General features: G+C 40.2%; 1 protein-coding gene across 1 annotated transcript in view; it reads right to left on the reverse strand.

Moving 5' to 3' along the window:
- ZMYND8 (zinc finger MYND-type containing 8) overlaps positions 1-11,166 on the reverse strand; it is a 115,079-nt gene extending 103,913 nt beyond the window's left edge. The window contains 2 exon segments of the mRNA XM_074288547.1: positions 1,503-1,573; positions 11,017-11,166. Of these exon segments, the coding sequence (XP_074144648.1) occupies positions 1,503-1,573; positions 11,017-11,030 (85 nt within the window). The 5' untranslated portion in view covers positions 11,031-11,166.
- Between the last annotated feature and the right edge of the window lie 5,904 nt (positions 11,167-17,070).

The following is a 17,070-nucleotide window of genomic DNA, read 5'->3' on the forward strand; positions in this document are numbered from 1 at the left end:
CTAAGGCAAGTAAGTGGTACAATGGATAGAGTGCTGGGGCTGGACTCAGAAATATCTCAGACACATATTAGCTATGTGACCTCGAATCAGTTAACCCCTGCGTGCCTCAGTTTCCTCACCTGTAAAATGTCGAAGATAAAACCATCCACTGGCTAGGGTTGTTATAAGGATAAAATATTTGCAAAGCATCCTGCAAACTTTAAATTACTAGATAAGAGCCAGCTATTCTTTATATTCCCAATATCTAACACAGAAGCTGGCACATAGTAGGTGGTTATTAAATGCTTCTCCTAAATCATTTAAGAACAGGCAGCAGATTATTCTCTTTTGCCTTTGTACAAAATACCTAGCAAAGAAATGCTCTAGTCATAAAGACCCATTGAATCACCGAATGAACAAATCCCCTTCTTTTAGCACAGGACAATTAAGCCAGGAGAAAAGAGTTGCAGCAATCATCAACCAAACTATGGAAAGAATGCTGCCGTGACAATCCATCTCTAAGTCGATTCACTAAAAGGAAAGAGAGTTGAGGTCATAAGGGCCATAAATTTGGGTTGCTTATTTTCCAACACCAAAAGTAAAAAAGAGAAGGCCTGCCCAATAGTGAATCTTCTGGGATCAATGCTGAATTTGGAAAGGAAACAATATTCTAGTTACAGGCTTTATTAAAATTTGTCCTCGACACAAAAATTGGCCTCAGACTGCCAACAAACATTGAGTTTCTTTTCTGTCTGGAGATCAAGCTACCATTTTCAAAGGTGGCAAACCAACTTCCTCTTCCTTTTGTAATTCCAAAGAGCCCAGTTTTGAAAATGAAAACAAAGAGAGGGCCTCTGGCCTCATCTTAATCAGTTTTGTTTAAATTCTAATTTCCAAAGGTCATGCAGTAAAAAATTGAAGGTCCAAAATCGTGAGATATAACAATAGAAACTCGGTTTTGGAAAGCCTCCAGCCTCAAAGCACATTCCTTATAATAGACAAGTCAACAGGGATGGTTCCATGACTTAGCCTGGGGTCAAATACCTAGCAAAAGTCAGAGTTCACAAGGTCACAGAATCAAAGATTTAGAGCTAGAGATGGTCTTAAAAGATTGTCCAGTCCAACCCTCTCATTTTACAGATGAGGAAACTGAGACCCAAGAATAACTTTGCCCAAGGTCACAGAGGAGCACTTAACAGCTGGCCTTATAAAGCCAGTTCTCTTGACTCCGAATCACTCAGCATTCTCTCTGGGTTCACCACAAAGTACCTACAGATAGACATTGAGCAACAGAAAAAGGTCCCATAAGTAGAACATGCAAAAATAAACCAGAGGAAGTTATTTCCCTCCAAATTAGCTCCATCCCAAGAGCCACATCTGAAATCTGACTGCTCCTGCAACTACAGATTGGAAAGTCACATTGCTTTTCAACCACAAAAGCAATCCCAACTGTTCCTCCCCTCTTAAACAGCAACTACCTCCCAATTCCCAAAGCCCTTTATGACCCTGGGTTTCTGACTTACCTTTTGATCGAGTAGAGATATCCATGCCCTCTACCACCTCCTGTTCTGCCTTTATCTCCTCTTCAGCCAAGCTGAAATAGAGCAAATTATTTTCATGTTTAAACATATCAGAAAAATAAAAAATAAAATTAAAAAAAAAACAGACTAAAGGGACCTAACTAATTTGACTGAAAATCTCTCACAGCACACCCCATCTTTAAATACTCACTTGATTTTAATTAGACTTTACTAGAAATTAATGGGGTTTTGTTTTGATTTTACTCTATTAGTATTAGAGCTGAGCATATTGTGCTATTGATACTCAAAGTAACTTCTCTCAACCTTTTTCCAATATTACTCAGCAAGATACCATGTGTCCAATTGTTACAATGGAGCTTGGGGAGAGCAGTTTACATTGGTCTTATAAAGAGCCAGAAGCAGAGATTCCTGAATATCGTTTTGCATAAAAGCATATCAATACAAACTTGTATTTAATGGAGCCTTTCCTTAAGGAGTTCTAAATGTTTCTAAGGCATTAATTATCTAAACCTGACAACATCCCTCACAGGGAGGGGACCAAAAAAATAATAATAAATTAATAAAATGGGAAAATGTAGGTAATGTATCAGAAATGTCTTAAGAATAACTCAAGAAACCAGCTGTAGTTCTAAGGGATAGAACCTCCCAGTCCAGTGAAGCTAGGAGGTAGTGATCAATATTCTTTCAAGCTGTGAGCAATTATCTTCCACCACCAAAGAAGAATAAGGAACAATTATTTGGAAGGGGGAGGGGAGGAGGAGAAGAAATGTTCCTCCTCTGGGCAGATTTCACTCCCATCCTGCCCTACTAAGCAGGTGCAAACTGCAGTAAACTGTCCCTCCTTTCTTCCCTCTCCCTTCTCCTTCTTCCCTTCCCCCTCTCTTCCACCTCTCTCCTTCCCCAAATTATTCAGGGTTAATGAGGATGGCAAGTGAGTTCCTTTCTTTTTTCACTCCAAGCCTTAAAACCATACAAAATATTTATTTCTTTTTATAAGCATATATGGAGAAATTATTTAAGTACTAGCATTTTCATTCCCCCAAATTGAATATAAACTGAAATTGAATAAAAAAAAAGAATGCCAGAGATAGAAGGGCCCTTAGAACACAGAATGGCAGAGTTGGAAGAGACCTTTGAACACAGAACACAGTAAAGATCATCTAGCTCAGTCTCCTCCTCATTTTACAAAGGAGAAAATAGGAGGCCCAAGGTCACACAGCTAGTGAAAAGCAGGGCCAGGAAGAGTGCCTAGATTTCTAGTTCTTTTTCTAATATGTTCTGCTACTCCAGGCAGCCTCTGATTTTTTTTTTTTTTTAATCCAAGATCATATGCATCAGGTTTTGATTCTTTTTTTTGTTTGTTTGTTTTTTTAAATGTAATACCTCAAAATGACAACACTGAAAAATTGCATTCTGAAGACAATCAGATCCAGAGCAATCCCCTAAGTAGGAGATACAAGGCAGAAGTAAGCCATCCTCTTTGTCTTACAGCCAACTACACTGAGACTATATAGGATATATAAGGAAGGTTCAAATCAATGCAAGAATGCAAGGCTGAAACAACAGAAGGAGGAACTTTCTATAATAATCAGAGCTGTCCAACAAAAGAATGGGCTGTCATGGAAATTAATGAATGAATTCTCCATCATCTGAAGCTCTACAAGCAAAGGTTGGCTTATCGATCCAATTGGCTGTGGTGAGGAATTCCTAATTTGGGTAGGAGTTAGACTAAATTATCCTCAAGGTACCTTCTATTTGTTCTAAAGTCCTGTCAATCTCAAAAGGTCCCATCCAAGTCTTGGAATTCTGTGAAAAACCAATACTATCAACAAGGATATAGATATATTCGCTCCCTCCAACACATGGATACCCAAAGATTACACTGGACAAAATAAGGGTGGGGAAGTAAGAGATAGAGAAGAGAGGAGATAGGGAGAAATTATAAAGAAGTCCCCCACAGAATTAAGATTCAGGATTTTAGAGTGGTTGACAGAAAAATGAAAAGCAAGTCTAAATTACAGTAACAAAGCTTTGTCCTACTCAAATTTTACCATCCCAATCATTATTGCATTTGTATATACCTGAGCTTCAAAGGATTTAATTACAAGTTATAAAATTCATGAACTCCCTTTTTTTCACAAACAAATGATTGATATGTTTTCCTAGATAGTTTACAATGGAATGAAGCATCCTCACTTCAACATAATATAACAGTGATGGTTGGGGATGATTTTTACATTAATATTTTTTACCTTGTATCTTGAGAACTAAAGAAATAAAAATTCTACACTTGGAAATACATATTCACCTCCTGACACATGGGCTTTGCAATCTGATGGTTTGCTTTCTTGCCTGAAGTGGCTGAAAATAAAATATTCCTAGTGCTTCTAGCACAAGATAGATGGATAATTAATTTCAAAACAAAGCAAAATGGGCAAGTGGCCTTTTCATTAATAATTCTAGAATTTCTTCCACTAAAATCCTACAAGAAATACTAAACTTCCTGAAACTGATCAGATGTTTTCAATGACAGAATTCTGAGACAACTATTTAACTAAAACATGCTATAGAAGAAGAAACAATTGCAACAATAAGTCATAATCATTTCAGCAGTGACAAAAAACAAATTTCAAAGGTATGCTGATTACAAAGAATTAATTCAAAAGAACAATAATTTGGCTTGTTTTAGTCCAAGAAAAATGAATATCCTAAAAAAGAATGCTGGTAAGAGGCTTAAATATGCGCCCTAGTTACCTATTTGCTATCTGCAACAAGAGTTTAAAATAATCAATTCTGGGTAGGGCGGGAGAAAGTTAAGCTGTTCTACATATCCCAGCATTAGTAATATCATCACAAACTTTCTTCTAGCAAGAGATAAGTACAACAATTCTGAAAACCCAAATTTCTCAGAGAAAAACACATTATTGTTTCGGATAGCAAAGACATGCATACATACTGCATCAAATTAAATGAAGGGGAGAGAAACTAGAGTCAAAGAAAACATTGGGTTTATAATAACAATGACTAGGAAACAAAATTAGTCATGTTGCATAGCCACATCTTAAGAGACTTCCTTTTCTGCATCACTGATCTTATTTTGGTTCAATGCTGAAGCACTATGGTCTTTTACAGAATAACTATGAAATTCTCCTAAGAATTCCCTAGAACCTGTCTGAATGCATCCTGCATCGTTGTGCATTCTCACTTGTTCAATTCCTTGAAAAGCAGGCTAAATAAATAGTATTTTTTTAAAAGGCAGTTGCATCTGAAATCTTGCTGTTATCACCCCTGCTATTAGCTGGACTGTACACATAATAGCCACTGACAATATGGTGGAGCTTTCCCATAGCTGCTGCTTCCTGGATAGAATAAACTGAAAAATAAAAACAAAGAAACAAATAACTCCTGCTCAATGAGCTAACATTATTTTGTAACCCAATTTTATGGGAGAAAGGGAAGGAGACAGCAGTAGGGAAAGGTGAAAAAAAGATGGCAAGTCACTCATTCTCAGCTTAAAAGAGAAAATTCACTATGAACTTATTTGACTTCTATTCCATAGTTTTTCTCTCTCATACATGGCATCACTGATTTACTTTAACATTTGTGACTTGGCTTGTGTATCTATCTCACAAACTGTTACATTTTAGATAATTTAAACAACAAACAGTGCCAATAAATAAAGTCAAAAGCATTCAATTCCTGCAATAACAATATTCCTCACCCAATGCACGAGTATGCTCATATCTAGACTTGCATCTTAACCTGCTTTAACTGCATAGAGCAATTTTTAAAAAAGTTACAAATCAACTGCTGCATGTCTTAGGGTCTGCTTTTAAGCCTTCTTGTTAACAATTCTGAGGAGTCCATGCAAGATGATAATTCCCAGGTATGTTTTCAACACATCTGAGGATTAAGGTACATTCCCTTACCCTCACCCCCACTTTGGACAGAAAATGCCTGAATGCACACAATACCACATATTTCATTTCTCAAAATGCTTCCTATCACCTTGACATTTAACCAAGACTAGCTGACAGATTTGGAAAGTCACGCCAACGATCAAGCATAAGATTTTGGTCCTCCCCCATGAGAATCACATTAATTCAAGGTCAAGATTCATGCCCTCTAACAGATCTGTGTTGTTCTTCTTGTTTTCCTTAAAAATACCAATTTGTCTATCTTCTCCCCAAGATAATTCCTTCCTCCATTCCCTCAAATCACACGTGAGCAGTATCTATAAACCATGATTCTCAAAATCTGCAATTAATCGAAGTTGGGGGTGAGGAGGAAAGATTAGCATGCCATGACTGAATAAATTGCAGCTTTGTATAAGCACTCACCTATTAACAGCCTCATACCCATCGGTAGCTATGCTACTCAAGCAGGATTCTTAAAATGGCGTCTGGCAGCCCTGCAATGCCTCATTCCTGCACTCACTGTGGCTAAAATGGTAGCAGTTTATTCAATAACTCTATCTCTCATTTAAACAGCAATGCTATTTTCCAAGACATCTTCTAAATCTCAGGAATGGGAAAAGTGGACCAAAGGACTCCTGACAAGCAAGCAGTTAGCTAAGAACAAACAAATAATGACAAGGCAGTTTGTGAAGTCACAGGTTACTAAGGAAAGCCTGACCCCTCACCACACAGTTGGTGATAAAGCTTCTTGTTCTGAGCCCCTGAAAAAGCATAAATCCAGTTAAGGGGTTAAAAGGTTAGTAATTATAGCAAGACTCCATGGCAAAAACTGTATGCAAAAGAAAATCAGGCAAAATCAGTACAACAGCAACTAACCAAGAATTCTAAATGTGTACTGACTGAACGGTTCATTCCCTTCACAATGTACATTAGAAAATAACTCAGCATGCCAAAAGGAATAGTTAAATGGAAGTGTTTGAATTTTCAGTCCATGGTCATGCAAACTAAAAGTCCTTAAACTAAGGCCCAGGCAAAATAAACAGATTGTTTTTCGCCTTAAACCTCATCAGAAGCCCAAAAGAAGTTCTGAACCAATCATGACTACAAAGAAATATATTTCTAATATATGCATGTTATAATTGTGTAGGTCAGTATGGATCAGGAATATGAATGCAAACAAAAAAAAAAATGATGCTTGTTTTAATATTGCTGATAAAATCCTGAGTTAAAAAACAACTGGTGCTACAACAGTTAATGCTAAAGAGACACAATTTGAACTTGCATTAAAGAAAAAAAAAAAAAAAAAACCCACCAAATGTGTTCATGCCCAGCATACTCACAAATTAGATTTTCGACAGTTCGCTCAGAAATAACAATAGATTTCTAAACCCAGTTTGGGGGCCAAATTCATAGCTTAAGAGTAGATAATGCACAGTTTACTATTTCAGGAGGAAGCAAGGTTGAGAATGACCTCAACATTCTTTTATGTAGCTAGCTGGAGCTCCAGGGTGACTGCTTTTAGCTCTAAAGGAGGAAAAGAGGGCACTTTCCAAGGCTGGTCTCCCTAGCATTGCAGGGGTTGGGCAGCCTGCATGGGGACTGCCTGCCTTCCTGCTGCCATAGCTGCAGGTCTCACATGGCTACTACATGCTTGCTGGCCATTAATGAAAATGGGGGTGGGGAATCAGGGATGAAGTAGTGGTTGAAAGAGAAGAAAAATCGCAGTGTGGCTGAACTGAAAGCCAAAAGGGCAAAGCCTTGTTTTAAAAAGAGAAAGGAAAATAAAGGGAGACAGAGACAGAGACAGAGAAAGAGACAGAGAGAGCGAGAAGGAGGGAGGGAGGGAGGGAGGGAGGGAAGAAGGAAGGAAAGGAGGGAGGAAGGGAGGAAGGGAGGGAGGGAGGGAGGGAGGGAGGGAGGAAAGAAGGAAGGAAGGAAGGAAGGAAGGAAGGAAGGAAGGAAGGAAGGAAGGAAGGAAGGAAGGAAGGAAGGAAGGAAGGAAGGAAGGAAGGAAGGAAGGAAAACACTAATAGAGGGTCTCTAATCTTTTTTTTTTTTTTTTTTTTTAATTAAATATCCCCAGTGGAAAGGTAAAGGTTCCCTGGGAATATGCTTTTCTCAATGTCAATAGAGACATAAGGGAGAACCAATACTCAGATGCCTTTACCTCCTTTGCTATTGAAATAGAGAAAGAAAACAAAGAGATCCCATATTTGAAGTGGTTTCTATGATAACCTACCTTTTCCTTCTGGGTTTCTGTGTGACTGTCATCACTTTTAAGAAGTGACTCATTTCCCCTTAGCCCTATTTAGTGAAGCTCTGAACCAGTGTCTCCTCTGCTTATGAAAGGGAGATGTTTTGTTTAACTCCAACAACAAAGCTATTGTGTTCATCCCTAATTTATAATCCAGGAGGCCCTATGTTTCTATCTTTTTCCCCAAATCTTTAGGAAGCTAATTATAAAAGTGAGTGGATTTGGCACCTACTGGCTAATCATATTCAACCTGAGCAATTAGAATAACCCTTTGGTGGAAAGTTTACAGAGTGATTATGTACAATTAACTTTTAGTTCCACCAGAACACTGGCCATTTTCTGTGTAGTCTAATAAAACCATTTTTTTTTTCCTGCAATGATCTCCACATCTAATCTTTCAGCTGTAGGAAATCACTCCTTTAAAGTCTGGGAGGGAAGAAATAAAAGCCAGTTTGCTTGAGTTTGTTTCTTACAGAGCAGGACAGCCCGCCTTGTACATGACACACTCTCCTGCTGCCTCTCACTCTCCTTTTCTAAACAGAACATCAGATAGGACATTATACCTTGTATATATAAAATTCTTCAGCTTGGCTTAGCTGCTTAACTTAGATGGAACAAAGATGGTAGAAATTTCCAGAAGGGCCTCTCAGTCTAGCCACTGCAATTGTCAATCTTTAACCTACCCTTAGCAGCGATTGGTGCAAAGGCTGCTTGAAGAATCCTGATTGGGCTGCTCTGTGAGACAGCACTGCTGTCCCTACCTAGTCTCAGACATCTTGCTGCAATGCAGACATTTATTTTTTTTTTTTTTTTGGTATACTATAAAAGAATTATATTTAAGTAATTAAAAATAGGAAACTTCAGCAGACTCACGATGTTGTGGTCTCAGTTGGAAGGACAAGGACAGCTTGTTTGAGGCTGTAGACTTCAGGAAGCAGTGAGTCTGAAGCTGGATATTTGAAACAGATCCTCTAACAAAACCTGTGGGAGCCATTTTAATGCAAGCTTTTCGGCTACATCTCCCTTGCCCTAGCTTTCTTACATGAAACATACAGAATGTTAGTAAATGTTTAGTTCTCAAAATCCAGCTGCTGGTCGCCATAGAGGCATGTTGCTGTATGTAGATTCTAGGGAAGGTGACATGCCTTAAGATATCATTTGCATTTAGAGCAATTAGGTAAGAACAAAGAAAGCAGTTAAGTGTCTGAACTTACTTCTGTGATGCACTTGCTCTGACTTTATGCACTGCAAAAATCATTCAAGAGCAAAGCATTCAGTGCCTTTAACTTTCTTAAGATGCTGGTCTGTGTTTCAACATTCTTTTATCAACTTACAATCTGGGACAGTTCTCCTCATTAAATGAACTTTTCAGTTGGAGCTAAAGGTGTGGGTTGCAGGAAACTACAAAAAAAGGGGATTCTTTTATTCATAAAGTTGTCATGAAAACAATAACTGATTACAAAACAAGCATTTGCAAAGTCATACTGGATGGATCTCCAGACTAGAAATTTGCAGAAGGAACTTCCTAGAGAAATTCTGGAGAGAGACACATTAAGCAATCTGTTTTTCCCTAGCAACTCCTAAGTACCCCAATTAGCATAAGAAAAATGTGGCAAAAAAAAAAAAAAAACACCCCAACAACTGGGAAGAAACATGCATACATACAGATGTGTAGCTCCAACTTGGAATAAAAAGTACATAATCTGTTCAAGGTCAGTTCCTGAAGTAAAGGAGGTTTTGTCCTGGATGGCATTTCACACTGCATATAACATCTTAAAACATAAGGAATAACATAAGCCCCTTTCCAAGGTTTAAAAAGAAGATTCTGCTGAGGACTAAAACTTTCAATACATCTCATAAGCAGCAACAAGAAGTACTACAGTGAGCTCTAACCTCCATACACACCAATTAAGGGGCCAGTAACCCAGTAAGTAGAACATTTATTTTTTCTGGTCGGGGGATAAACAGGAAGTATAAGCTTCAATCTTAACAGCAGGTTATCCCAAAAAAAAACAACAAACAAATAAACCAACAGTATTCAGACTAACACAGTTTACATGCACAAGTCACTTAGAAACAGATACAGTTCATTTTCTTCATTTGTGCCTAGTCCCCAACAGTGCCCTCCTCACCTGCTGCACTAACTACCCCCCTGTTAAAATCCAAAAATGTTGTGAAAACTATGAAAAATGTCCACCTCTCAGGGCACTGCTTACTTACCAACCAGGGTGCAAGCAACCGTCTCATTTTTCCAGTTAAGAAGATAGAACCAGGCTGGCAGATTTGGGAATTGATCAAAAAGGAAATTTTTACAAGAGTTACGTAGTATTAAAAACACACAGACACACACACACAGACACACATATTCAACAACATGTAATGCTGTCTGTCATGAGCCACATATGATTTTCTTCCTCTGCCCTACACAGCAGAGGACTGAGGAGGATACAGTGTAAAGGGAGGGGGGGGGGGGAGAAGAGAAGCAAAGATAAAAAGATACATTATTCTACTTAATCATGCAAGAGAAGAAAGGTAAGGATTTTTAAAATAGAAGTCATACCTTCAGATTTATTACTTTATTACTGCATGCTGTTGTTATCTATTTCCACCCCCTATCCCTAGTCCCTTAGAAAACTCTCCAAAGAGCAGAAGGAAGACTTTTTAGAAACATTTTGTCTCCAGGCTGCTCTTCAGAGGGAGCACACACTGTTGGACTGCTAAGGAAGGAAATATTTGATAACCCATTCCAAGTTAAGATGCACTGTATTACACAGAAAGGATGAAGTACACCAAACACCTAGGCCCAATTGTTAAAATCTGTCATTAGCCCTTCCTGCTGATGGCAAGGTTTCTCCCAAGCCCAGAGTCTGAGAGACACAAGTGAGTTGAGCTGTTCCTTACCCAGTTTGGAAAGGTAAACTTGCCTGGTCTGCTGTCTGCCTTCCCAGGCTCCCTGAAGGGTAGTTAAATGCATCTGCTCCCTTACCTTCCATTTTCTCCCCTAGCAGGCATGTGAGCCAGAGACAATAGTACAGCCACACTGCTCAGAGAGAGAAAGCTTCTTTGGAATACCAGGACCTGGAGCCACTGGGAAGAAGCCCCATCCCCTGGTGAAAGAGGAGGTATGCTAAGGTTTGGCCAGTTTGAAAAATAAAGATATGGCTAATGGCTACTGACCATGTGACCCAAGAAAGCACATTTAAACAGTTGCAACTTAATAAAGTGCTGTGGGGTGAGTTTTGCTCGACAAATCCCAGAGAATCAAACTGTTAACCCACAATTCATATGTCTCAGAGAAAAAAAAATGGTAAAAAGTAAGGCTTACCTCTGTGGATGCATTGTTAACACAGTGTTATGTCAATACTTATAAAACATGGAGGACAGGCACTAGAACTCACACAGAAAGGGTTTGGCACTTCAGCTTGATGATCTGTCTTCCTAATAAAAGCTAATCCTGGATTGGCTCCTGCGGTAAATCTGAATGTAAAGCTTCAGGGGATTGGCTGAAACACTTCCTGAGCGATTATCTTTGTGCAGCCCTGGTGAGCAGGAGCCATCCTGTGCATAGAAAAAGACAGGCTAAGCTAGGCCTTTTTCAGCAAGAGAAACTTGGGAAAGCAGCCCCCGAATGAACTTGCTGCACACCCTGACCAGATTTCTGAGCAGAGGAAGGAGCCCTCCGACAGCCAGCCCAGATCCCGAGCTCGGGGGGCTGGGATTAGCACTGCTTCCGAGGGGTGTGCTGAGAGCCTTGAAGCCTTCCCAGCTCCCAGACAGACACAAGCAGCTCTTCTTTCAGGGAGGAAAACTCCCAGCCGTTTCTGCAGCTAAGAGACTCACTGAGGTCGGCCCTCCGAGTCGGGGGAGACTGTAGGGAATGGGGGAGCAAGGGAGAAGCCCCAGGAGGCTGGCTCCAGAGGAGCTACAGAAAGGAGACAGACCTGGCTGGCACCATACAAAAGGGGCACGAACTCGGCAGTAAGAGAAGTGCCCCGTTTTTGTATTAGGGCCCCCTCCCTCAGCCCGATCCTGGGGAGCCCTCCAGAAGGACCCCCAGCTGAGGGGCCGAGCTGGCCCACGGCGCCTATGGTTAAATGGTCATGTGGTGAGGGATTTACAAGCCATCTCAGCAACGAGGGGGGAAGCACGCATTTCAGATAGCGAGGAGGGGCAGTTTGCTGGGCCAGAGTGCCCTGGGCTCTACCCCCTCTTTGTTAACGCAGTGAGGAATAACTAGGTCTGTGGCTCACGCCAGATGCCTGAATTCACCAACTTCTCCTCCCCTCCCCCCACCCCTGAGGCCTGCTAAACCTGTCAGTTAAACAAAAATCCTGACTTCCGTCTCAGCCTGCTCTGGCTACAGCTTCCTGCCTATTAACCCCCTCACATTCAATCCCACTGGAAAAAAAAAGTAGGCCCAGAAGAGGACAACTGGGTGGATTTCAGGACCTGTGGAAAAATACTCGCCGCAGAGCTGCAGCATTTCACAGGGAGCTAGCCGGGAACCCCCGTCACCGGGGCACCCCAGCCTGGAGCCTGGGAAGCCTTCGGAATGAGAATAGAGGAAGATGTAAAAAACTAGCCAGGGGAAAAAGCAAGCAAGCGGCTAGGACAAATTATGGACTTTCCTTATGCTGGTGAGGGACTTGTCTGGTTCTTTGAACTGAGCTGGGAGAATCCAATCCACTATCTAAGTCATTCTGGGATAAAGAGCTTTAAAATAACAATGAGCTTTAAAAAAAAAATGTAGGGTGGGTTGTTTTGGGTTTTTTTGTTTTTTTTTTTTTTTAAGCAGAATCATCCATACAACCGCCTTTTTGTCCCCTGGGGCAGGTGGGGCAGCTATTTAAAAGCATTGCCCAACCTGGACAGCCTATAGGGGAAAGGGCATTTCCTGAACTGGAAATTGAAAGACCCCAGCTTGAACCCCATCTGTGCTGCTCTGGACCTATGCAAATCTTGACCAAGTCAATTCTCTTCTCTTTTTAGGGATCCTCCTCTGTAAAATAACTTCTTGGTTCCTTAGAATTCTCTTTCTTTAAATCTTATTCTCCCCTCTTCTTTGGCGGTTTACTAGCTTGGAACATAGTAAGCGCTTTCCCAGAGGCATCCCATAATCCCAAAACCTCCTTTGTGATTCCTAGGGTCCTATTCTCTCAACCTTGGGAGCTTACTCCACACGGAGACACTAACCATTTTCCCAAAGGCATCTCATAATCCCAGCAATTCCAAAAGCTTTATAAAATCTTTCCCTGTTTTCTCCCCAATCCTCCTTGGTGATTTCCTAGCGTGTGGCCTCTCCGAGAAGGAAGTGTCAGGTTCCAGAAGGAGGATCTTAAACAGTCCAGAAAGGTTTTTGTTGTTGTTGTTGCTGTTGTTAAGTCAAGACACTACTTAAATAAGATTGAAGTGGCAACCTGAAATGAGAGAAGCTAAACAAACATGATTCTTCTGAGGCTAAACCAGAGCTCCGGAGGCAGTTCTACCATATGCCAGGAGGCTGAAATCATGGGGTAATAAAAGTCTCTTTTCAGCCTCTGAGATGTGGGTTTTCTGGTTCCTGGTTCTTCCACAAAGAGAGTGGAGAGATGAAGCTCTAGTTTTCTGCCTGCTACATGGGCAACTGCTGCCCTTCCATTGCAATCACGTACCTACAATGTATAAATTCATGTCCACGGACTCGAAGGGACAGATTTAGTAACACAGGCAAAATTAAAACACAGACTACATTATCCGAATTGAGCGTGCACTCTGAAACAAAGAGATGGCCTTGTCTTTTTCAGAATACAAAGACCAATGCCAGTAGGGGCACAGCATTGCCCTCCACCCCCATGTTACAAGTTTATAAATGGACAGGCTGGGAGGGATTGGATTCCTCAGCCCCACCACTCCATATAGCACTGAAATACCAAGGGAACTGAGAGGGGGAGGGGAAGGAGGAGGACTAATAGAATTTGGTGGGGAGCTCGGCAAAGTCAACAAGGCAAATATTACCAGTCTGAAGGTAAGGAGCCAGGAGAAGTGAAATTACTGGCCTAAAGTCAGTCAGAGCCAAATCTAGAAACCTCATTTTAACTACACGGATGAAGAATGGGTTAAATTTTCCAGGGCTGGCCTGGAAATTCACACTGTACCATGTATGTAACTCTGTTACCATGGGGAAAGGCATTCTGAATTAAAAACTACTGGCTCACAAAGGAATTTTGGAGACTTGAGAGTTTGTAAATTGGAAGAATGCTTGCTATACTATGGAAAGAGAGGCATTTTGATATCTAAGCAGGAAATTAAAATGTTCCAATTATGCCAGTGGATTTTAACCCGAGGGTTGTTCCTTGCATAAGAGTACTCTCCTCCTCTGCCTATTGCAAATGTTCTCTGGGGCAAAGAACATGACCAGGCTGGAGGTTCTGTTGTGTTTCAGAAGTGTTATTCACATTGAGGGAGCTATTAGGTTATCTAGAAAACAGCTCAAACTGGCTTTAAAAAAAAAGGAAGCACAGAGGCAGATACAGTGGGAATGACATCAAAAAATGCAAGAAAAATTAACGGGGCACTCAAAGCTATTGGTGGGGGGTGGGGGTGAGCTCTTGCCCTTCAAGAATCATAGAAAGTCAGAATTGAAAGTGACCTTGGAACAAAGAAAACAGAATTCAAGAGCAGGGTAAGTAAGACTTTTAAAATTGGAAGTCCAGAGCTAGAAGAAACCTTAAAATGGAGAATGTCAGAACAGGAAGGGACCTTCAAACAAATAAAGCCTGAGGTGGAAGAGACCTTTAAACATGGAATATCAGAGTTTGGCAACACTTTTAAAACATTAGAAAATGGAATGTCAGGGAAGGAAGAGGCCTTAGAACATAGAACATAGAGCAGGAAGGAACTTTCAAAAGTCAGAGCTTGAAGGGATCTTAAAACACAAAATATGTACATATTAGAGTTTGAAGGAATTTTAGAGATCTAATCTAAGACCTTATTTTACAGAACAGGACAGGGTTTCTCATTCTCCTTGCAAGGGTAACAGGAAAAACTTGAAGACAAAGAACACTCTTTTCTTCAGCCCTCCAATCTGGATTCCAGTTTCTCCTTAACTTAAAAAGAAATTTGTCCAATTTCTGTATCCCTTTTAAGAAACTGGTACAAGTTCAAACAAGCACAGAGCAAGGGGATATTTAGAAGCAGTGCATTAAATGAAATTGAATATAAAATTTTTTTTTTTACATTTCCAGGATAAAAACCTGAATTTGGGAAGGAAATATGGCTACCAAATATTGGCAGAGGGCCCCCTCTAGGGAGCTCCGGGGAAAGGATAGGTCCACAAAGAATCTTATTTTCCAAATCTCTCTTCAGCAGCTGAGGTCTCAGGGAAACAGTGGAGGGCTAAAAAGAATTCTAAGACCTCTGGCTGCTAGCCAGCCACATGACATCAACCACACAAGACCCATCAAACCTGCTCTCAGAGATAGTTCCTTATTCCACAAATGAAAATAAACACATTTTTGGTTATCTGTCCCAGTTTAATAACATGAGTTTGTTATTTGAAGGAGAGACTGCGAAGTATTTTGTTCTGTAAAATTTCAGGTAAGTTAAACTGGAATTTAAAAGCAACCACAGTTACATAAATGCTCCATATCTGTCCTTTACAAGGTATAATTCTGTCAATCTATAAATAAGGAAACTAGAATATGTCACCACTGTGAAGGAAGTTAATCACCTACATTTTTCCCAGGGGACAGAGACAGCATGATGCAGTCTTTCCCAAATGCAATGGAGTACATAGGACTAAGTAGAAACCAAGAGACCCAAGTTTGGCTTTTAACTCTTCCATTAACTATCTGGGTAACTTTTTTGGGCAAGGCATGTTCCTGGGTGGGGGGCATGGGGAGAAAAGGAGCAGTATTCTCTGCAAAATGAGTGGGAAAAACGAAATCGTTGCATAAAGCCCTTCTAATACTAAGGTTGAATGACTGAACTTGGTAGAAACTGGTTGAAAGGAGAGGATTTGACAGAATGTTAAGAGAAAAAAGGAATTTGGAAACTTGAAGCATGTGAGTGGATGAGAGGTCAGGCAGACTCAAGAGTTCAAGAAACCAAGATAGTTCAGACAGTATTCAGAGGAAGGCCTTCATAACTGAAGGAGAAACCAGGAAAGAGAAGAAAGGTAGTTGGCCTAAAGCTATTTAATGATAATAATCTCATTTACTGTTTTAAAATTTGCAAAGATCTCAAGTGATTTCACCCTCCCCCCCAATAAATTGTAAATGGGATTATTATCCTCATTTTACTAGACAGGGAAACTGAGATCCAAAAGAGTTCTTAAATAATTTATCCAACGTCACCCAGATGATGACAGGTGGAACTCAAATCCAGATTATCCAGTTCCAACCAACTCTCAAGCAACTGCTCCAAAGATAGAAAAGAATATTTCTATGATAATCAGTAACAGGTTGGATTAATATAGTACTTTAAGGTTTCCACAACACTTGACATAAGTATCCTCTTTGATCCCCACAAGCACATCTAGAAAGTAAGAGGGTTGATTAAGTGACCTCTAAAGTCCCTTCAGCTATAAATCTATAATTCTATAAACAACCCTGGGAAGGAAGAGCTATTATTATAATCACACAGAATAAGGAAAATGAAACAGAATGACTTGACTAGGGTCACTGAACTACTGTCTGCAGTGAGAACTGAGCCCAAAGTCTTCTGGACTCTATTCCCTGCATAAATAATAGAGGAATTCAATCGCTGCTCTTTTATCTCTGTTAAAAAATATAAACTCATGAATGAAACCCATGTTTCTAGGCCTGTTAAGACGACAAAGATGAAACAGGTCCTGGCTTGGTTTTGTACAAAATGTTAAATGCATCAAAACATTTACCCAAACGAGGGCATCCTGGGATCCAGGAGGAAAAGCCATTACCCACTTACTAGGTCAGGGAAGGACTCTTGGGCTAGGTGGCACTTGAAGGTCATTTCAGGATGGATAGGAATTCAGCAGATAAAAAAAAGAAAGGATTGACAGGAATGACCTTCCATCCCTAAAAAGAAAAGACAGGAAAACAGAGGGCTTTTCCAAGGTGACAGAATAGGTCACCATATCTAGAGTGAAGATGAATGGAGGGGAATAATACAAAGTAAGGCTTCTTAAACTTTTTCCACTGACGATTCCTTTTCACCCGAGAAATTTTTATGCCACCCTGAGTATATAGGAATATAAAATAGGTATATAAATTAAACATTTCCTTGTAATAAATCATAATTTCTAAATCTCTACATTCAGTATGAGATGAGGTCACATAGCTTAAGAAGCTTTGGTATAAATGCCCTTGAATTCCTGACAAAAGGGTTTGGTCCCAACTTAGGGAGTTTTCTATAAATGTAC

Source organism: Sminthopsis crassicaudata, chromosome 2 (genome assembly GCF_048593235.1).
Source record: "Sminthopsis crassicaudata isolate SCR6 chromosome 2, ASM4859323v1, whole genome shotgun sequence".
Classification (NCBI taxonomy): Eukaryota; Metazoa; Chordata; class Mammalia; order Dasyuromorphia; family Dasyuridae; genus Sminthopsis; species Sminthopsis crassicaudata.